Source organism: Petaurus breviceps, unplaced genomic scaffold, assembly GCF_028583685.1.
Source record: "Petaurus breviceps papuanus isolate PSGF00001 unplaced genomic scaffold, PetGlider_PUasm1.0 98, whole genome shotgun sequence".
Taxonomy (NCBI): domain Eukaryota; kingdom Metazoa; phylum Chordata; class Mammalia; order Diprotodontia; family Petauridae; genus Petaurus; species Petaurus breviceps.
The window spans coordinates 6121851-6144836 of NW_027187460.1; the positions used below are offsets into that span (position 1 = coordinate 6121851).

The window sequence follows — 22986 nt, forward strand, 5'->3', positions numbered from 1 at the left end:
CAACTGAAAATATCATACCCAGGAAAGTTAAGCATAATCCAGAATGGAAAAATAATGGACATTTAATGAATTGTCAGACTTTCAGGATTTTGTTTAAAAAAAAAAGAAACCCAGCTGAGCTTAATAGAAGATTTGACATATAGTTGGTTGGTTGTTGTCCTTCATTCTCAAAGAGAACCAAAATGACATCACTATGTTAAAGTCATTTCTGTGTGTCCAGCTGTGGTTGATCAGACCAGTAGGAGCTCAGAATACTGTACCATAGGTCAGGCACAAATAGTCTGTGTGAACATTTGGGGTGGATTCTCCAAATTTGTGCGTCCTACTTTTCCTTTGGGCTGTTTCAGTTCTTTTTTGCTCATAATGCACAGCACCTTCTCTGATATCGGCATGCCACGCTGAGCGGTCCTGTGCCAGTGTCTCCTGTGTCACACAATCAATTCCAAAGTTCCTGAGAGTGTCCTTGTATCACTTCTTCTGACCATCATGTGATTGCTTGCCCTGTGTAAGTTCTCCATAACATAGTCTTTTTGCCAAGCGTATGTTTTGCATTCGAACAGCATGGCCAGCCCATCAGAGTTGCACACTCTGAAGCAGAGTTTGAATGCTTGGCAGTTTAGTTCAAGCAAGGACCTCAGTGTCTGGTACCTTATCCTGCCAGGTGATCTTCAGAATCTTCCCAAGACAGTTCAAATGGAAGCGATTCAATCTCCTGGCACGGCACTGGTATGCTGTGTAGGTTTCACAAGCAATCAACAATAAGGTCAGCACAGTGGCTCTGTAGACCTTCAGTGTGGTAGTCAGTCTACTACCTCTTCTCTCCCGTGCTTTCCTTCAGAGTCTCCCAAACACTGAGCTAGCTCTGGCAATGAGTGCATCACCCTCAGTATTGATGTGTACATCCCTGGAAAGTACACTACCAAGGTGAGTAAGCTTATCCACAGCATTCAAAACTTCTCCATTTGCTGTAACTGATGGTTCCACACACAGATGGTGAGTTGGTGGCTGATGGAGCACCTGTGTTTGCTTGGTGTTAATTGTTAGGCCAAAATTAGCACAAACAGCAGAAAATTGATGCATACTTTGTTGCATCTTAGCTTCAGAGACTGCATTAAGTGCACAATCATCTGCAAACAGAAAATCATGCACCAACACTCCCCCACACACACTTTGGTCTTGGCTTGTAGCCAACTATGTGTTAAGGAAGGACTGGTACTTCTGGTGTGATGACTGCTGAGCCCTTTTCAGGCAGCTTGCCACCTTTTGGTGTCTACCTGTTCTACCCAACTCTCACCTGTGGCTCTAAGAAGCTGTAGCATGCACAGCAGCCACATCCTGCTAGGTTGTGGGTAATCAAGGAGAGTCTCAAACTCATTGGTGAGTTAGGAGGGTGTCTATCCCAGGCATGTGAAGACTTCCCCTGATAGAAGGGGCAAATGAGAACAATTTGTTCCAACGTCCATAAAGGCAGCTGAAGCGGGTGCTAGGGGGGACTTAGAGCTTGGTTAGACATTGAAGACACCAAAATCATCTGCTTGGACTTAAGAAGGAAGAGGTTATCAGAGAAATAGAGGAATAATTACTATAATAATGATATATAGTTAAATATAACTATACTATAATATATACTATAGTAATTAATAATTATAGTGTGATCTTACATAGATGCATATGAATAAATGTCTACATATGAATATGATTATATCTATCTTGTGCATATGTAAGTGTGTATGTGCATACATATGTTCTGTGTGTGTATATCTGAACGTAATTTTCACCTTGGGGAAAGGGGGGCAGAGTCAAAGAGGGAAGAAAGAATGAAGTAAAAAGTGTACAGCAGAGAACAAAAGAAAACTTAAAAGGAAACAAAAGATGGACAGCTCTGAACACATTGAGTAGTATTTATTATATGGGGTTTCTTGAAATGGAAGTTTATTGCTGCATATTTTGAATCCTCTTATGTTGTGCTGTGCACATGGCCATGCTTTTTCCCCCTTTTCTTATTTTACATTTGTTTTAAGTTTGTTTCTTTTTCTTTTCTTGTGTATTTAAGTTTAAAATATATTAATAAAAATATTTTTGAAAATTCATTCTCAATATGTCTTTATTATATACTGTACTATGACTATGATATTAATATTATGTACACAATTTTTATTTTGTAAATTTTACAAAAGTCTTTTGCAAGACTAATATTGAGCATTATGGGGGCGGCTAGGTGGTACAGTGAATGGAGCACCTGCCCTGGAGTCAGGAGGACCTAGGTTTCGATCCAGCCTCAGACACTTAACAAAACAAACAGCCTTATGACCTTGGGCAAGTCACTTAACCCCAACTGCCCTCCAAAAAGCAAAAAAGAAAAAGAGCATTACCGGTATGAATTAAAAAAAATATTTAACACCATTTGGAAGATTTTTTAAACAGGTTAGAAAATTATAAAGTGACAATTTTATGGCAATAAAAGTTTAGTTTTTTTAATGTCTTACTAATTATAGTGGCTTCATACTGAAACATTAGCTAATGTTTCAAGGCCCAATATATACTCAGAACAAGGTTCATTGTTAACAATTATGGCTATAAATCCATATTTCAAATAATCTGGACAATTGTGTGGTTTTACTGGTTTATTATCATTGAATTTCATTTTTTTCCTTTGAATAAGACTGACAAAGAGCTCATACGGAAATAGTATAACTCAGTTGTCAGCTCTGCCATTTTCTCCTTTTTCAAATTAATTTATTTACTTTTAGTTTACAACATTCAGTTCTGTAAGCTTTTGAGTTTTAAATTTTCTCCCCCTTCCCCAAGGTGGTATACAATCTGATATAGTGTGCCATTTTCTTTGTCATTCACTTGTGCCTGCATCATTAATAATATTAATTCATAGTTTCTTTGCAAGAATGTTTTTAGTCCACTTATCCATTTTATAAGGGTTATTTTAGTTAAAACGAGATAATATAATCCATAATCCACTGAATTCTTCACCTGTAAACTGCAATATGTCACAATATGCTAAAAGAAAATTGAATGAGAGAATGAGAGAGCTGTCAAAACTTCCATGTTGGTATGGAACCCTCACTCTTTTAGGGATACTTTGTGTAGCATGTTACATGCAACATGGTATGAATGAGGGTTTTGGTGTCAATCTGCATATTTAGTATTTATAAATTTTAATTTATTATTTTTAAAGTAAATATAAATACTTATAATATTTTCTTCCTGTACCTTAATTGGTATCTTTTCTACTCTGTGGAATGTATTCACCCCATATTGGAGAGCACTTGGGTGAAAGCATTGGGTATATGAAGGTTGTATAGGTAGGTTAAGTTGGAGACAAATTGGGAAGGACTTTGAAAGTTAGGCAAAAGAACTTCATTGATGTCTGCCTTCCCTCATTTGGAAATAGTTTTGAGATGAGCAAGAATCACTTATGAATTTAATTGTATTTCGTTTTTCTCATTCAAACTAAATTAATTCTTCTAATCATAGATTTAGAAGTAGAAAGATCTCTGAGGCTATCCATTCCATTCATTTTATAGATGAGGAAACCGAGGCTCACTGAGTTATTTTTTCCAAGGTTATACAAATAATAAGTAGCAAATCTGGGATTTGAATTAAGGTGCTCTTCACTATAAATCCAACACCCATTCCATAGTACTACATTAACTCTTGAATTTTTCCTTGAATCTTTTCTATATGAGGTTCATATGTTGAATTAACTGAGTTACTCTTTCAATCAGTGTCCACACAACCTAAGTTAGACTGCATACGGATCAGAGAACACAATTTGGAGGTACCTATGTCCTTTTAAATTTAAGATACTTGGGGTTTATTTTCTTTTGGATCGCTGTCCTAGCAAAAGGAAGGTTGCTTCTGATATCAAAGGCAGTCAAAAGCCTCCTGGTGGTTGTTACACTTCATTTGCAGATTTGAGGTTTCTAATATTTTCCCAAACAGGAAATCCTAAATTAATTAAAAATCAACCACAGAATTAACTGTGCCCTGCATTTTCATGTTCCAATGGGCTTAAAACAGCACTGTTTAGATAAAGAGTGTGCCAAGTGTTCCTGGAAAAGTTTAAATAAAAAATGAGTCAGTATCTTTTTCAAAAGCCTCCCCCAGTACACCTTTAAACAGAAGCAGAAATCCAGTAATACCACTACTAGGTCTGTATCCCAAACAGATTAAAAAAAGAAAAAAAAAGGGAAAAGGAGGAAAGAATTTATCTGTACAAAAATATTTATAGCAGTGTTTTTTGTAGTGGCAAAGAATTGGAGATTATTGGGGGATGACTGAACAAGTTATGGTAATATGCTTGTAATGGAAAATTACTGTGCTTTAAGAATGATGAGCATGATGATTTTAGAAAAACCTCAAAAGACTTATGAACTGATTCAGAGTGAAGTGAGCAGGACCAGAAGAACACTATACACAGTAACAGCAATACTGTACAGAGATCAACTATGAATGACTTGACTATTCTTAGAAATACGGTGATCCAAGATAGTTCCAAAGGACTCATGATGAAAAATGCTAGCTATGTCTAGAGAAAGAACTGATGGAGTCTGAGTGCAGACAAAAGCTTTATTTTTTTTTTGGTGGGTTTTTTTTTTAACCTTTGGGTCTATGTCTTTCACAACATGACTAATTTGGTAATATGTTTTGCATGATTAAATATATATAACCTGTATCAAACTACTGTCTCAGGGAAGCAGGAGACTGAGGGGCAGAAAATTTGCAACTCAATTTTTAAAATATAAAATACATGTAACTGGGGGGAAAAATAAAATAATAGTTTTAAATAAACCAAAGCAGGATCAGTGTGTGTTGGCAATATTGTAAGTAGGATTAGTATTTTATATGAGGTTTGAACCAGGTAACCTCTGTATTATTTTTCCAACCTCCACATTTCTAGATGGGATGGAGGGGGAAAAAAGGAATTACAATGGATTATGTTTTATTAACTGTATTAGAAGTATATATTTACTGATCTAGAAATCAAATATCACTGACTTTTGCTTCCACTGAGTGCTTTTTCTTGTACATTCACCCAAGGAGTTGGGGCTTCTTTTTCATTCACAGCCTTTTTATTCCTCAATGAGCAACTGAGTCTTTTATGCTTTTGAAGGGACTCAGAAACCTCTTAGAGGTAAACACCATCCATGGAGTTCGACAGCCTCTTTACAGGCCTCAGATAATTTTAAGGCTATTGGTACTCAAATTTCAGTGTCACATTGTGACAGTTCCCTTTCAAGTTTTATTAAAAATATATTCCTTTGATCTTGGAATTTTTTTTTTACCTGTTTTCTTTGCCTATCTGAATCTTATCTACCTGTATCCAAGGCCATGGGGTATGGGAGGGGGAAGAGGACTGGATTTGTAATCAGTAGATACCTAAGGTAGATCATGGAAATATTAGAAACCTGTCGTATGTATATTTCACGTATTGCATTGCCCTCACTTTGTTGACTTGATTATGGTGGTAGCTCATACTAGTGGGTTCAGAACTGTTTGAATGACAAGACTCTTGTTAACCTCTCAAAGTTTTGCTTCTCTTCGTTTTTAAATTGGGTTTAACACTTCTACAATATTAGTCAATATTGAATGACTAAACAGTACAATGGATAGCTGTGAATCAAGTGCTGGCCTTGGAGCTAGGGAGACTTGAATTCATATCCTTTCTCAGCTACTTCCCAACTGTTTGAGTCACTTAACTCTTAGCTTCAGTTTCTTCATTTTAAAATGAGGATAATCAAAGGAGATTTTATGTGTGTGTGTGTAGTGTTTTGCAAACCTCAAAGCTGTATATAAATGTTAGCTATCACTGCAAGTGAGATCAGGTACATAAAAACATTTTACATTTTGTGAATTGTAAAGGACTGTACATCAGTGGTATCAAATTTAAATGGAAAGGGTACTGCATATAAACTTAGAAAACCTCAAATTAATATTATCTGTATTTTACTGTATTTTCAAAATTTTGTTTAATACTTCCCAATTACATTTTTTAGAATAAATCCTTTTCTTTAAAAAAAAAAAGTATTTATTTATTTATTTATTTTGGATGTTTGCAACATTCAATTCCACAATACCTTGAGTTCCAAATTTTCTCTCCCTCCCCCTGTGGCAGCATGCAATTTGATATAGGGTCTACAAATACCTTTGCATTAAACATTAGTCAAGTCGGAAAGAAAAGTTATAACCAACAGAGTGAACAAGAAAGAAGGAACAAAACAAAATGAAACACTAAAGTGAGAGCAAGTAGTTTGCTTCAATCTGCATTCAGACTCTGTAGTTCTTTTCTCTGGATATGGATATCCCTTTCCATTATGAGTCTTTTGGAGTTGTCTTATAACCTTGCATTGCTGAGAGGAGCCCAGTCTATCAAAGTTAGTTGTCACATATACGATGTGTCTGTAAATGTGTACAAAGTTCTCCTGGCTCTACTCTACTCACTCAGCATCAGTTTATATAAGTCTTTCCCAATTACATTTTAAGCTGGTTCTGACTCAATTGGGCAGAGTCTGTGGGCTGTTTCACACCTCTGTGATAGATGATTGTGCTATTATGATTATTAAACTTCTCTAAGCACAATGTCTGGCACTTAGTAGAAACTCAATAAAATGCTTGTTGACTGACTGGTCTAAAGCCTTTCATGGTTTGTGTAAGTCACATTGATCTCTCCCTCCATTCTTGGAATTTAGAGATGAAAGGGATGTTAATTTAACTTTCTCCCTTTAGAGTTCCATAAGAAAGTAGTATCTTCTATTATTATATATGCTATTCATATCTCCCTTATGTTATATGATCATTATCTCCATCTGGTTCACGTATAGGCTGTCTTCCCAGTGAGGTTACAAATTTTCTGAGGACCATGGTCACTTTTCTTTTTACTGTGTCCCAAAACCTCAGTATAGTGTCAGGAAGGCCTGTCATGGCCACTCAGTAAAGATTTATTCCAGCTGAATTCAGTTACCTTAGTTCTGGATTTAGACCTAGAGTTCTTCCTTCAGTAGCTATAACTAGCATCTCTATTTTGAAATGGAAAGAATCATCTTGTTTGTTTTTAATATTGTTGCAGGTGGAATTGGAGGTCACGTTGCCCGGAGAAGGAAAAGACAGGATATTTAAGGTGGCCATAAAGTGGATGTCATGTGTGAGTCTCCAAGCTTTGCATGACGCGCTCTCTGGTCGCCTGCCGAGTGTTCCTTTTGAAACCATCCAGGCACTGGATGTAGTGATGAGGCATTTGCCATCTATGAGGTAAGAGGACCTAATGTGATTTTTTATATTAGCCAATTTTTCAGTACCTGAAGGAATTCCATCTCCAAATTAGAATACTGCCTAAGAATTTTAAAAAACCAAAATGAGTTGTAAATTAGGTCAAATTTTCATTTATCTAGTTTAACTAGTCAGGATACCTTAATTCATTCCAAAAACTAAAATCAGAGAGATGTGCCATGTGAAAATTCTCCTTAGTGCTTCTCAACAGAAGAAGAGGATAATTAAAAGCTTCTTATTCTTCTTTGACTATACAAAAAGGAACTTTTCAGGAATTCAGAGATTACTTTTTCATACAGACATCTCTTACTTATCTTTAAAGGCCAAATAAAGCCATGATCTATGTTCTAAGAGCATTTGTGAGCAATCAATCATGAGCATCTATTGATGTTTCAAAAGTACACCCCAAATTGTAGATTGTCTGCAAACTTAGATAATGATCAGTATGATAGTCTCTCTCTGCCCTCAGTGTGTACACACACATCCAATATTGAAATTTGAGTAAGTGACAGCAGACAGCCCTGAATATGGCTCAAGGTGCTAAACAGTCTCCCATTTCTACAGGTATAAAGGGACAGTGGTTTTCCTGATTTCTACTTCTATATTATGTTCTTTTGGTTTAATAGATTGTTGGCAGATGGTCTTGGTGTCTTGCTTCAGGAAGGGTAACCATGATTCTGACAAGTGTGATGTATCCAAGGCACATTCAAAGCTGATATCAAAAGCTGTGAGCTTTTATTATGCCCTGAAAGATTTTCGTGTGAAAGTGACTGTCACCAAGCAGTATAATAAGTCATGATTGGGACTGATACTGTCATGAAAGCCTGGCGTAATCTTAAAATGCAAGATGCTTCACATCAAACTTTTCAGCCCCAAAAAATGTTAATATGAAGAACTTATGTTCAAACACAGCCAGGTCCTGATTAGTACAAATAATGAATCCTAGGAAGTGATCACATTATTCAAATTCACCTGGCATATTTCCATTAATATGAATTCTAATACATGTGACCCACTCGCTGGGGCTTCATTGCACTTAAAAAAAACTCTCAAAAACACTGTTCATGATTTCATTTGTGATTCACTATAATTCTGGGGTAGGCACTACAGGTACTACTCCCATTTTACTGATGAAGATACAGAGGTTAAAGGACTCAACCCTTGCTCACAGAGTATCACAGGTAGATTTCAAACCTGAGGTCTTTCTGATTGAAAATCTAGCTACCCTATGCACTGTGCTGTACTGGATCTCCAATGGATAATAAGAACCTGGAGCTACATGTGCACAGTCTACCCTTATTCATTTGGGCTGTTTTCTGTGGTCGGCGTAATGGCAGAGCAGCAAAAAGACTGAATTTGGAGTCAGGAAATTCTTAACTTGGTTCCCAGCTTTTGATATGTAATATCCTTGTGATGTTGGACAAAATACATAACACCTTAGGACTTTATTTTCCTCCTCAACCAAATAAGGGCAATGGACTTAAATAAGGGGCTTCTATCTATAAATATTACTTATTTTCTTCCTTAATTGTATTTGAATCCTTTCCTTTAATTCATCCTTCCACTTTTCTCCTTCTCTAGTCTCTTTTACTGTACTACCAGAGGTGTTTAATGGTATGGGATCTAGGTATTAGAGGCTGCTACATATAGTACAAGTGTCCTAAGGTAGCGTAGTCTCCTCAATAAATTCCCCAATGATTGGAGGTCTCTAAACAGAGAGAGGCTGAAGAGGTGTGGGTTGATCTCAGATCCCTAGGACTTTCTACTATTGGAGTTTTAATCATTTGGTGATCTAGACAGAGGTATGCTGGAGTTAGTTCAAGTTGGCTCACAAAAGATAATTGTTAAGTCAAAAGTAATAACATTTACAATTTAGAAACTGACAAATGGCTACAAATCAGAGTTTATTGTTTTATTGGTGTATTATTTTGTTGATTTCTAGACTTAAGAAAGTGGTAGGAGAATATTAATTATGCAGACTAAACTTAAAAGTGTGTTACAGATACTTTTTTCAGAGATCTGATTGTTAAACATTTACTAGCACGCCCTGTCTAGAATCCCCTGTACAATATCTCTAGCAAGTGAATAGATATTTACTAAGTGACTTCTTTATGCCCATCCTGTGGTGAGAGTCTACTCTCTAGGAATTTATACATTGTGCCTATGGGGAAAAAAATAAAATAAAAATAAGTCCTTGAGAAGATAGTGTGCCTTAGTTGCAGGATAAAGTTTCAGGACTTAGAGTCAAAGGCCTGCATTTAGATCTCTCCTCACTAGGTGCCTTCTCTTTAAGGTAGAAATAATAATAGAACTCATCTCATAGGGTTATTGTGACATTCCAATGAGATAATATGTGAAGTGCTTTGCAGACCTTAAAGCAATATATAAATATGTTGTTTTAGCTATTAGATTCTGCTTTGTCAGTCAGGAATCCTTAAATTGTGTTCTATCCGAGGTTACTTATGACTCTGACTCTATAGTTCTGTGATTCTGCATATGAAGCAGCTAGAGAATAATACAAGAAAATATCTGAATGCAGATGTGTGCATGGACTTTGGGTGCTGGAGGGGATTGCCATGTGGAAGAAGGATTAGGCTTGATCTGCTTAATTCTAGAGTGCAGATTTAGGTTGAAGGGGTGGTAGTTTCAGAGAGACTAATTTTAGCTCAGTAAAACAAAGTCCGATGAAAGCTTTCCAGAAATGGAATGCTCTCCTACCTTTTGGAGGACTTCAGGGAGAGGCTAGATGACTACTTATGACCAATGTTGAATTCCTGTATTAAAGAGGGATTATGATTGTTAACTTCTTGGGGCTCTCTTCCTACTTGGAGATCATAAGAATTTGATGCTCTGGCATCAGTGCAGGCAGAAGTAGTTTCACATGGCTTCTTGAAAAATATAGAACTTTAAGAATGTCTTAAACCTACTACCATTTTTATCCACTTCTCTACTTACTCATGACCCTGCCTTTCCAGTTAGTGTAGCCACTAGAGGTAGCCTCCCCATTTCCTAGTCTAGATTCACAGCTTCTTGGTCCTTGGTAGATACTTAGGCCAATGTCAATTCCGTTGAGGTGAATACTGATATAATTTGTTATGTCAATCCAACACTTGAAAATTTAAACAGACAAATTTCTTGGGGTCTTCATGATGCCACGTGTCCCAGTGTTCCTGTTCACAACTTTGCATTCCAACAAAATTGATTTGTTGAGTAGATGCTGTCAGCTAGGGGTCAGAGAAATGAGGTTAAGATTCTTTTCTTGGTCAGATGACTACTTATCTAACTATCATCCCTTTCAACTTTATTCTTCTGATTCTGAGTCCATCCTTATTTCATACCATTTGTCTTTTGTTATCTCTGCAAGTTACCTTGAGTCTTATTGATTCTATTACTTACCTTGGTAAGACACAACTTGGGGTGCAGAAGAGTAGCCTTGGTTCTTATTCCTGGTCTTTTAAAGTAAATTAGCCATAGCACTGTATTATCTTTTCATTCTCCATTAGAACTATCTTGAGGTGAGGGTGATTATATCATGTCTTATCAAAGTTTAAGATGAATAACACCCCACATGCTGGCTTGCTAGAAGGTGCCCAGTAAATACTTGTTAGTGAGTAGTTATTTTTCTTTTCCTGTATGTTCTAAAGTTGACTCTTTCATCTCATTTGAAAAGTAATATGAACTAAACAGTGACTAATTTCTTTATTCCAGGTACACGCCTGTGGGCCGATCATTTTTTACTGCATCTGAGGGGTGCTCGAACCCTCTTGGTGGGGGAAGGGAAGTTTGGTTTGGATTCCATCAATCAGTCCGACCTTCACTTTGGAAAATGATGTTGAACATTGATGGTAAGAATTTCTTTTCTGTTCTCATAGAATGTCTATTCCTAAAGAGCTAAGAGTGTGTGGCATTGTGGGTGGAAAGAACATCATTGCTAGAACTGGGCCACTTCTAGTCCTGGTCCTGCAGTCCAACTACCCTTCTAGGCCTAAATTGCATGTCAAGGTAAGTGGAGCAATGCATAACAGCACTGGATTTGGACTCAGGAAGTCTTGAGTTCAGACTTTCACTAGCTTTTGACCCTGGGCAAGTTATTTAACCTCTCTCTGCCCCAGTTTCCTCATCTGTAAAATGAAGATAATGATAGCACCTACCTTTCAAGATTGTTATGAAGAAGCAAGTTGGAAATCTTAAAGTACCATATGAATGCTATGTTGTTGTTGTTTATTATTATTTAGGTCAAGGTTATAGTTTAGTCATAGGTTTGATCTCCATAGTATATTAAAGGCAATATTATTTGTGACTCACCAGCTGTTTCTCTTCTTCATGACTCAATTGAACAAATATTTCTATAATGCCTAATACATGCATTGCATTGTGAAAGTGCAAAGATCAATAAAAGATTCCTGCCCTTTAGTATAAGGAGCTTATTACTATCTAGTATGTGAATTAAAACATAAATAACTTCCCCTTTCCACATTATATGTTTTATTTTATGTGCCACCAAAAAAAAAAAAAACAAACCCTAAAAAACTACTCTGAATATACAGACATGGCATTATTATAAAATGTTAAGAGCCTAAGGGGGCCTTAGAGATCTTCTAGACCAGGGATTCTGCTATCTACAGACCCCATAGATTTCAGCTTAAATAGGAAAGAAATTACATTTTTATTTTCACTAACCTCTGATTGAAATTTAACATTTCCTTCTATTATTTAAAAATAAAATTTTAGTATGAGAAGGGGTCCTTAGGATTCACCAGAATACCAAAGGAGTTTATGACACAAAAAAATGTTAAGAACCTTGGTCGAGACCAACCCACTCTATTTTTAGATAATGGTACAAATTACCTTCAGTAAATTAAAGGCTTTTATGGTGTGGGAAAACAACATCAAATTAGGGGGGGAAATTATATTTTTATAAGTGCCCAGTTAACACTGTAACCTAGACCATGTCTCTCCCATTTCTTTCTCTCCCTATAGTTTCAGCAACAGCCTTTTACAAGGCACAGCCAGTAATTGAGTTTGTTTGTGAAGTTTTGGATTTCAAAAGTATTGAAGAGCAACAGAAACCTCTGACAGATTCCCAAAGGGTAAAGTTTACCAAAGAAATCAAAGGTAAGGGTTCATATAAAATGCTCTTGGGAAATGTCACTTTTGTCTTTTACTGGGATATTGGTCTTATTCTGCTGAATTAGAATGTTAGGCATGCTCTCCATTCTGTTGAGGTTAAAATGTTCTAATTCTGCCAAACTTGACAGGCTCTGCTTATCACCACTTTTTGTGAGCTATTATTCATTTATGTGTTTTTATAGGGAGTTGGGGGTGGCAGTAGGAATTAATTACCTTCCCCTGAAGATTAAATGAAATGCATTTCACAGGGTATAAGAGCTATATACCTAGTCACTTACTGAATAATCAAGTCTTTATGGGAAAGAAAACAGGGGATAGAGGACTTGTCAACTTCCTTGACAAGGACCTACAAACCAGTCATTTGGGGAGGGGGGAGACATGCTCTTATGTGAGTTAATAGGTTGTAAGTTATCCTTTCAGAACCAAGTCCCTTCCTGGCAACCTTTTTAGGTTTGTAGTAGCATTCTTGTGCTCTTTAGCAGTTTGTTTTTTATATCTACAAGATAAAGAATGTGAGACATCAATATTGTAATTATAGATCAGACAATGTAGGCAAACTCTCCGCCTCCCCCCCCCTTCTATTTCTTTTGTAATAGTTCTTTTCGTTTTTATATTTATGTGATCATCTGTCGGGCAAAGAGGACTGAGAGAGAAATTTAAAATAAAGTATATAGTGGGGACTGGGCAGTAAATTAACATCACCCAATTTCAGCCCATCATTGAATTTTGTCCTATTTTTCACAATGAGAAAGCAACTCGTCCCTTGAAAAAATGTTTTTGTTTTTAAAGTCTTCACAACTGAATTTCTGTTCCAATTTCCATTTTGGTTTGAAGGTGACCATGAGTTTTTGAGGGGTTTATGCCTCTAGGTCACAGTCTCTAGCTGGTTCTTATCATGCTGGAAAGGGGCACAGTGAGTAAAGGCACAGTGGCATGCCATCAAGGGCAGGTAGGTAGTACAGTGGGTAGAGTACCAGGACTGGAGTCAGGAAGATTCATTTTCCTGAGTTCACGTCATGCCTCAGACACCTACTAGTCCTATGATCCTGGGCAAGTCACTTAACCTTGCTTGCCTTAGTTTCCTCATCTGTAAAAATGAGCTGGAGAAAGAAATGGTAATACACTCTGGTATCTTTGCCAAGAAAGCCCCAAATGGGGTCACAAAGTGTCAGGTGGTACTGAAAAATACCTGAACAACAATAATGGTGATAGATGGTGTGTATATTGCCTGGGGGCCCTTTAGTGTAGCAGATCATCGGGTTGTCCTTGGTATGTTGAATTTTTTTTTTTACCACAGTAACTCTTAAACATGGTCTCCTCATTTATAAAGGGGAATAGTTATTAGCTCTGTCAGTAGAGGGAATAGCAATATGGGAGGACAGATACATGAATTTACCTTGTAGACTGAGAAGAGTTTTGAAGATTCTTAGAAGTATGGAATTTTTGTTTTATTAGGTCTAAAGGTAGAGATAACACACTGTGGACAGATGAAGAGAAAGTACCGTGTGTGTAATGTTACCAGACGACCAGCAAGTCACCAAACGTAAGACCTCTCTTTTACCTATACAGATCTTAAAATCAGTGGAGATTACTATTGCATGGGTTTATAATGGCTTCTGAAATTAAAATTCCAATACATACATGTAAAGAAAATTTCCTTAACCTTATAAAATTCACAAAAAATAATAGATGTGTGTATAATATTTGTATGTAGAGAATATACACACATATATCTCCATTTTCATCTTTGTGGATTTTATAGGTTTGTGAAATTTTCTTCACTGGCAAAATGAAAAGAAACAGTTATTACTGGAGCTCTTTAATAACATTGACCATAAAAGCCAAACACTGTTAGATAATAAATCAAGCTTTTGCCCTCTGTGGTTAAGTCCATGCTATAATGTTCTGCTGTATTAAGTTGTGTGTGTTTATGTTGTGAATTTTACCTATAACTATTATTGCATCATAGAAGTAAGTTTTCCAGTCTAACCCTTAACCAAAGCAGAATCCCAGCCGCTTGATGATATTCATGACAGGATTTATTTTCCTTCTGATTAAACAACTCTAGTACGGGAGAGCTTGCCTTCATTTTGAAACAGTGTAGTTCATTTTTGAAAGGCTCTAATTAAGAAGTTCTTCCTCATATTAAACTGGAATTTACTTCCCTGTAATTTTCACCTTTCATTCCTAGTTAAACTGAGCTAAGCATAATAAATTTTATCCAGAAAGATTCATCTTCCTGAGTTCAAATCTAGCCTTAGACACTAGCTGTATGACCCTGGACAAGTCACTTCACCCTGTTTGCCTCAGTTTTTTCATCTGTAAAATGAGCTAAAGAAATGGCAAACCACTCCAGTATCTTTGCCATTGAAGTCCCAAATAGGATCACAAAGAATTAGATATGACTGAAAAATGACTGAACAACAAAAACAACAACAGCCACCTCTAATTTCAGAGCCAATATTCTTTGCATTATGCACAGTATTGTGCATCATTCCTACAACGATATGCTATAAGCCTTATATTCTCTTCACCCTGTTATTCTCTCTTTCCTTCTAAAAGTCAAATGCTAAGAAATTCCTGGTAGTCTGGGTGTAGTATGTGAATTGTTAAAATAAAAACAAAAGTAATCTGTGCTCAGAAATAATAACTGTTCTACTAAGTAGTAACTTCTTGCAGCACAACTTTGTTACAGTCACATGATAAACCATTACCTCCTTTCTTGGCTTTTTTCATTCATACTTCTGAATAGGACATATTACTATACCATAGGAGTGTTATACCCTTTGTGTATTAGGTAGCAATCTTTCCTCTGGCTGGAAAGTGATGCATCTTGGGAAATACTGCACTTCAAATACAGTTGCCTGCTGTCATAAATTCATACACATGTTGAGGTCATGGTTTCTATTACTTTTTTCTCCCTAGTCATGTTAGATCTCCTTTCACAGGAACCATTTTAGTTATTTTAATTATTTCTTGTTGCTGGAGCTAGAGGTCCTGTGTGAAAATATTTGCCCAATAAATGATTTACAAGACTACAAAGTATTTCCTACTGGAAAGATTAATGAAGTTTCCAATGTGGCTTCCTTATGTAGTTCCATCTGCCTTTCATCTCTCTGTATATATGTGATTTCCCTAGCTCATAAGACCTGAATTTTGTCAGTGTAATTCAAAGACCTGATTCTAGAATATGTTGCTTAAAATGTTCTATCTCCATTTGTGACTTCCCCAACTCTTTTCTGCCCTACTCTCCCCATCCCTACCTTTAAAAAAAAAAAAAAAGGAACCTACAGGGCTAGCACATAGGAGACCCTATATAAGTTGTTGTTGAATTCATGCCTTGACTGTCTATAAAATATTTTCCCACAAACCTATTTTAATTCATCTAGGGAATCATGGGCAAGCTTGCAATATGAACCTCTTTATTCCCTAGATTCCCACTGCAGCAGGAGAGTGGTCAGACTGTTGAATGTACGGTGGCACAGTATTTTAAAGACAGACATAAGTTGGTTCTACGTTATCCTCACCTTCCATGTTTACAAGTTGGACAGGAGCAAAAGCATACATACCTTCCCCTTGAGGCAAGTAATTTCCGAATTTCTTTGCATGTATTGGTCTCTATAAAATCTATGGTGACTAGATGTTCTTTTAGATACCAAAAAAATACAGATCTTTCAGTTTTTTGTGTCAATCTATGACTAAACTTTGTATTATATCAAAATCCTTGGCCTAAGACACAGTAAATACTGAAAATGAAAAATAGAGGGGTTTTACATATTTTAGTTCTTTTTTAGAATTGGACCGGAACTCCTGGTGTTAGAGTTCAGTAGCCTTGGGCCTTTGGAGATGATGGTCCGGAGAAAGGATACAAATATTTATTGAGACAGCAACTCTTTGTTGAGCTTCATTGTGCTCAATATTGCACAAGATACCAAGAAAGGATCTAGAGAAGAAGCGAAATTTCAGCATAAAAGGTTTATACTACAAACCCAACAGAGATAATGTGAAAAAAAATTTAGGTGAATTGCTATAAGCAATCTGTATATTTTAGGCAAACATGAATTGAAATTTTATAGATAAACTCATTTTTAAAATGCACTGGTAAAATTGTTATTAATTTAAGCTTCTTAAGGACAAACTTGTGGTTTTACATTTTTGTGCACCTTGCAGTGTTTATTGAGTGTAATTAGTTTAATCTCAATGCTGGAAGTTGTCTGGACCACCTTCACACTGTTCCCCTCTTCAGAATTATGTTCCAGAATGCCTAAAATACATAGGACTACCAAAATTCAGGAAATACATAGAACTACAAATGAAGCCCAGTTTCTATTGAAATACAGTAGTTAAATCTGGATTCACAGATCCCAGGTTAAGAACCCCTAGATCTATATCAACTCCCTCATTTTAAAGATGGACAAACAGGCTTAGAGTTGTAAAGGAGTAGAGGTAATCTGGGAGTAATCCAGCCAATTCCTAGAATTAGGTAAATCCATCTCATGCAATTCAGGTATGAATCTCAAGTGTGAAGCCCCTCTGACATATTCCTGATAGGTGATCATCCAGCCCTTGCTTGAAGACCTTCTGTGAGAGGAAATTCACTAGTTTATAAAGCAACCCATTTAATTTTGGAGAAAACACTGATTGTTATAGTCTTCCTTACATTGAGATTTCTTGAATTTTTATTTCCCATAAGCTTCAAAAGTAGACTGAATACTACTGGCTTGTTTTTTGTTTTTTTAACCTTCATAGGTATGCAACATAGTGGCAGGACAGAGATGTATAAAGAAACTGACTGACAATCAAACCTCTACCATGATACGGGCAACTGCAAGATCAGCACCCGATCGACAAGAAGAAATCAGCAAGTTGGTGAGTGATTATTTGCTGGCTACGTGGGCCCAGATTAGAGCCCTGTCAACTCTGTCTAGTTATTCAGAGTCTACTGCAATGAAATCTTTGTACAGTTATTCATGGACATGCTCTCAAGAAGAAATTTAAGCCTGTGTCCGACCTTTTGTTCATTGTTTTCTTTTTAAGATGCGAAGTGCAAGTTTCAATACAGACCCTTATGTTCGTGAGTTTGGCATAATGGTTAAAGATGAAATGACAGATGTCACTGGCCGGGTCTTGCAGCCACCATCAATCCTCTATGGAGGCAGGGTATGTGACAGGACATAACTTGTGCATCATCTGGTCTCATTGGTATTTTAAGTGCATGCTCCAGGGCTCTTGGAGGTTATGATAGCATAGTTTGACCTCTAATACAATTCTGTCTCTCCTGGGCAAAGAAATGAAACTGACCACCATCGACAATGACTACCATCTTTTCTCATAGTTAATGTAATCCTTCCAATTTTTGAGCCAATCCATGACGTTGAAAATTGGAATTGCCTATGTGGAACATCACCAAAAAAGAAGAGAATTTACCTTGCCATGTGAATGTTAAAATTTCAGAAAAGGCTTTTGTGGGAGAGAAAGAAAGCTCTGTAGGGAATCAGGATCATTTTGATCCTCTTCCCCAAAATACAAAATTATGAAGTATTATTCATCATCAAATTTGTCTTCTTCCCAGGTAGAATTATTCTTTGGAAGCATAAACTATTTTGCTTTGTATTGGATGTATGCATAAAAATTAGATTCAAGTTTGATGTCATCTTTCATTTTTATTCCTCTAATAATTCATTTCTGTAACTTCAGAAGATGGGTTCAAATCCTTTCACCAGTCGTTAAAAGCTTTGTAACCATGGAAACATCTAAGCCTCAGTTTCCCCATATAGAAGAATAAAAACTCCTCTAGTGTTGTTATAAGGAGTACTATGAGGTGATGCCTGTGAAAGTCCTTAACAAAGTTTAAATTAGGAAATTTCTATTTCATTATGCTTAAATATAAGGTTGTATTCTTTTGCTCTAATAGTTTACCTCACATTGGGTACCATTTTAACACTTTAAAATTTTACAAAGCTTTATAAAACCATGTAACTAGGAAAAGCATTCATGGTGGTCCCTTTTCTTTCTCTTTTACAAACTTCCTCCCACCTTTTCCTTTGCAGAATAAAGCAATTGCTACACCTGTCCAGGGGGTTTGGGATATGAGGAATAAGCAGTTCCATACTGGAATTGAAATCAAGGTCTGGGCGATTGCTTGCTTTGCACCTCAACGGCAGTGTACTGAAGTTCATCTTAAGTAAGTCCCCTTAACAGAACTAAAATGATGATCACTCATTATTCATGCTTGAGGGATGCAGGGCTAACTTGATTAATTTTCTCTGTGTGTTTCTTGGTCTTTATCAAGGGTGGTCAGAGGTGGGTCAAAGAGGCACACTAAACCACTTTGTGTAGACAGGGAGGGAAGCCTTTCTTTCAAGGGTTGTTATCACAGAGGGGAGTAGAAAGCATATGTGGGCCATTTAAGTTAGGAGTAATTTTCACTGAAGTCACCAATTTTATGTAGTTAGCATTTAGGTTTGGAATGGGCTTTTTCTCTAAGCAACCTGAAGAGTAAATGGAAAATAAGTTATAAATAATCAAGAAGGGGAAAAAAAACACAGTTTTTTTAAGCAAAAGAATGAAAGAAGAAAATGTTGATAGAAACTAAGAGAAAAGCGAGGAATATAGAAGCATCAAAGAAAGACACTCCCTTGCTAGCCAGAATTTTCCATTTCACCCAAGTCTGGTCTGCTTTCACACTTCCCATTATCCCCTTATCAACTAGGTAACCCCGTCCTGTTCTGACAAAACTACCTATAGAGTAACCATCACTGGAAACCTGCCCAGATAATCTAGCTCTCCCACAGTGAATCTTCCTTGGGCAAACTCCCACCTCTGCGTGGGAGATAAGAGCCAGTGTCTTATTTGACTCTTTTAGGTGTATACAATTAAATTGGCTTCTCTTAATGGCATATTTTGAGAACTACAGTAATTATTTTTTCATAAGGCATTTATCAACCCAAACTAGGTTTTTTCCCATCTACTGACCTAGTGACTGTGATAATCAGAGTTTGAAAGGGGTCTAATAAAGATAAAGATTTTGTTGTCTTAAATGATTTTTAGTTGAGCAGAACAATTTTTTTTTTTTGCTTTTTGGAGGGGAGAATGCAGGGTAATTGGGATCAAGCCACTTGCCCAAGGTCATGTGACTAGCAAGTGTTAAGTGTCTGAGGTCAGATTTGAACTCAGGTCCTCCTGATTCCAGGGCTGGTGCCCTATTCACTGAGCCACCTGGCCGCCCTCAAGCAGAATAAATTTTGAAGGAAAGCTAAAGTACCTTGGTAGAATGCCACTACTCAGAAGTCTGACAAATATTCAAAAAATTACATCTGATTAGCAATATTTTCAGAGAGATTCCTCTGAGGACTGCTTTAGCTGTATCTCAGAAATTCTGGTATATTCTCATTGTTATTCTCTCTTACATGCTTATTGTTTCTATGATTATTTTTCCTTTGACACAATCACAACTATTATTCAGGATGAAATTAAATCATTTGAGTTTATATTTCTTGTTTGTGTACCCTATATAACTCAAAATCATTATGCTCTTTAAAGGACATGTTGAATATTTCATTTTTTCTGAATTTCTTTGTGCTCTAACACGTGGTCTGTTTTTGTAAAGGTATCATTCTATCCTGAAAAATGTATATTTTTAAATGTTCCTATTCAGAAAACATCATAAGTCTTTAACTCTAAATTCTCCAAAAGTTCAGTTCTATATATTTCCTTTTGTTTAATATTTATCAGATTCGTCCAGTTCTGAGAGAAGAATATTGTGGAACAAATCTTGTGATGCAAATATATTACTATCAAAGTCTTTTTGTAATTCATTGAACTTTACTTTGTGACTTTAGAGGCTATGCCATTTGGTCCATATGTATTTGAAACTGATATTAATTCATTGTCGATAGTTCCTGTAAGCATAACTGATTAGAAATGTAAAGCATTAGAGGTGGCTAGGTAGTGCAGTGAGTAAGAGCACCAGCCTCAGAGCTGGGAGGACCCGGATCAGTTTTGGTCTCAGATACTTAACACCCACAGAAAAAAACTGGCCGTGTAACCTTGGGCAAGTTACTTAACCCCAATTGCATTAAAAAAAAAAGAAAAAGAAAAGAAATGTAAAGCATTTAGAGATGGTTTTTGAAGAATAATGGGCATTAGAAAGTATTCCTTTACAAAATTTACAGATTAATTTGATTTTTAAAAGGTAGTTTTAGAATTATGTCTCAAATGGCTTCTGAATTTTATAGCCTAATGAATAAATCTAGCATCTTAACTTACAACTGAAATTTGAAAAATTGAAAGTAGAGATAGAAATTTAAATTAACAAACATTTAGAAAGGAAAAAGGGTCTTAGGTTTAGCTGTAGTTCATGGAAAATGACAGTTTGCGTTGAAATCTCTAGGATTGATAAGGTGCCCATTCTAGACTGTGTCCTAAAGCTCATCCTCGATATCATCATCTTGTTTTTATTGCTCTGAAACCTGTTCTCCCATCCCCTAATGGAACAGAATCATACAGAGGGAACTTCAGATTAACAATACTCCTTGAAAAATAAGACCTTTAATATATTGAAGTGACTACAATTGAATACCTATCAAAATAGACTGGGTTTTAAGTTCTTGTTTTACAACGAAAAATGCCTTTTTCTTCCTAAAGAAGGCTTTTCTCCACACACATCCAGCCTTATCTCCAAAACGCCAGTATTATCTCCTTTTATGTATTTGGAGTGATGCATGCAATTCTTACAGATATCTTTAGTTGATTTCTGTGGTGAGCATGTCAAACTTGCCCAAATCATTTCCAAAAATCAAGGTTATTAGAAAACTATTAGCATAAAGGTTGAAAATCTTGAAGTAGCAGTAACAATACTTCAGATTCATATGGAACTTATTTATTTCTTCATTGTTCTCTTAGGTATGCTTTGTTCCACATGAAAGGGATATTGGGGAAAACTATGATAATGTAAAAAACCAAAATACATCAATAAAAACTTATTTAAAGTAACAATAACAGCTCACAATAATGATGGGATTCTTGTGAGGATCAAATATAATAATATATATTAAAAACACTTTTTAAAACTTAGTGTTATATATGTATGTTAGCTATTATTATTGTTATTATGAGCAAAACTTAATTTTCATTGACCTTCCTTTTGCCCCAAAGAGTTGAGCATTTTGAAAATGAAGCTTCTTAATACTAAATAATTTAAGAGATGTTGATTAGATGAGAGATAGCATGGAACAGTAAATATCAGTGTTAGACTTATCTCTGACTCAGAGTAGATCCTTGACCACTGGTAAATCTCTTAACCTCAATGTACCTAGTCATCTCCTCTTTGACTAAAAGCTGCAGAACAGTTACCAATTGCATTGAAGGATGGAGTTTTCACCACAGGAGTAGCCTGCACTAATTAAATCCCAAGTTGCTTTCCTCTTCCCTCTCTATCCCCCAGTACACACATGTACAAATGTGTAAGGCACTATGCTTACATACAGTGTGATTATTTTCACCAGTGAGGGTACTCCCTCAAGTAACGCAGGTCACAGCCCATCCATACCTTCTCATCCTGAATGACTTTTATCTATTCCTCCCATAAATGTTTAAACTTTTTGAGGTTTCTTCTAGGTCTCTTGATATTGCATGTATACCAAAAGAACAAGCATGATGACTGCCTGTTAATATATCTCTCATTACATAACTATCCCAACTCCTTTTTCAGTCATACTTCTTTTTGATGACATCCTTTGGCATATTTTTGCTCAATATAAAGAAAATCTTCTTGCCTATTTGAACTATCAAAAAAACATAGTGAATTACCATATAGAATAATGCATTTTCCATGCCTGGGATTATTTTTTTCCCTTTTATTCTTTCCCTTCCACTATCACTCTTTCCCACTGAGCAAATTGAATACAGAAATTAAAGTCCTTTGTTCACATGTGAGTATTCCAACAAAACAAATTTCCACATTGGCCATTTCATAAAATATGTCACCTCTCTTGATAGATGATGAGTGAAATCTTTTATCTTCAGTCATCTGGACTCGTGGTTTATAATTGTGTTGATCAGGGTTTTTTAAGACTTTCAAAGTTTCTGTCTATAAAATTGTTATTATTGCAAAATTGTTTTCCCAGTTGTGTTCACTTTGTTCTGCATCGATTAATAGAAAAACTTTTACTCTGAAACAGTCTCTTTACTGTTTCTTAATTTCACAATAATATTCCACATCATTGAAAGTTGTCAGGCAGAGGTTGGATTTGTTGAAGTTATAAAATTGGATTTCTGATTTGGCTAGGGCTGGACTTTTGTGCCTCTCTGTCCCTTCCAACTCTGTGACTATGTGATATGATTAGGCTGATTGTGCATTTTTATCATCCAACTTTTAGAAGTCAATTTTAATCCCTGGCTTTCGTCAGAATTTGAGGACCCCAGATGGTTACTGCTTAGGTGGGCATATTGTCTTAATGAATTAGTCTTCTAAGTAGGACTTTCTAAAAGTAAATTGCTTGCTGTTTAATGAAATACTGAAGCGAAGGTCATACACATGCACATACCTACACACACACAGAGCTACTACTACAT

The 22986-nt window shown here is 36.2% G+C and overlaps 1 protein-coding gene across 3 annotated transcripts in view; it reads left to right on the forward strand.

The window, feature by feature from the left end:
• The window catches only part of AGO2 (argonaute RISC catalytic component 2), a 174736-nt gene that overhangs the window by 102071 nt on the left and 49679 nt on the right, over positions 1 to 22986 (forward strand). The window contains exons 4-11 of one of the 3 annotated variants that reach the window (XM_069081216.1): positions 7076 to 7263; positions 10990 to 11126; positions 12262 to 12396; positions 13867 to 13954; positions 15845 to 15992; positions 17161 to 17280; positions 17449 to 17571; positions 18462 to 18595. In XM_069081216.1, the coding sequence (XP_068937317.1) occupies positions 7076 to 7263; positions 10990 to 11126; positions 12262 to 12396; positions 13867 to 13954; positions 15845 to 15992; positions 17161 to 17280; positions 17449 to 17571; positions 18462 to 18595 (1073 nt within the window). The remainder of the gene's footprint in view (positions 1 to 7075; positions 7264 to 10989; positions 11127 to 12261; positions 12397 to 13866; positions 13955 to 15844; positions 15993 to 17160; positions 17281 to 17448; positions 17572 to 18461; positions 18596 to 22986) is intronic. The other 2 variants (XM_069081217.1, XM_069081218.1) reach the window with 2 other exon arrangements.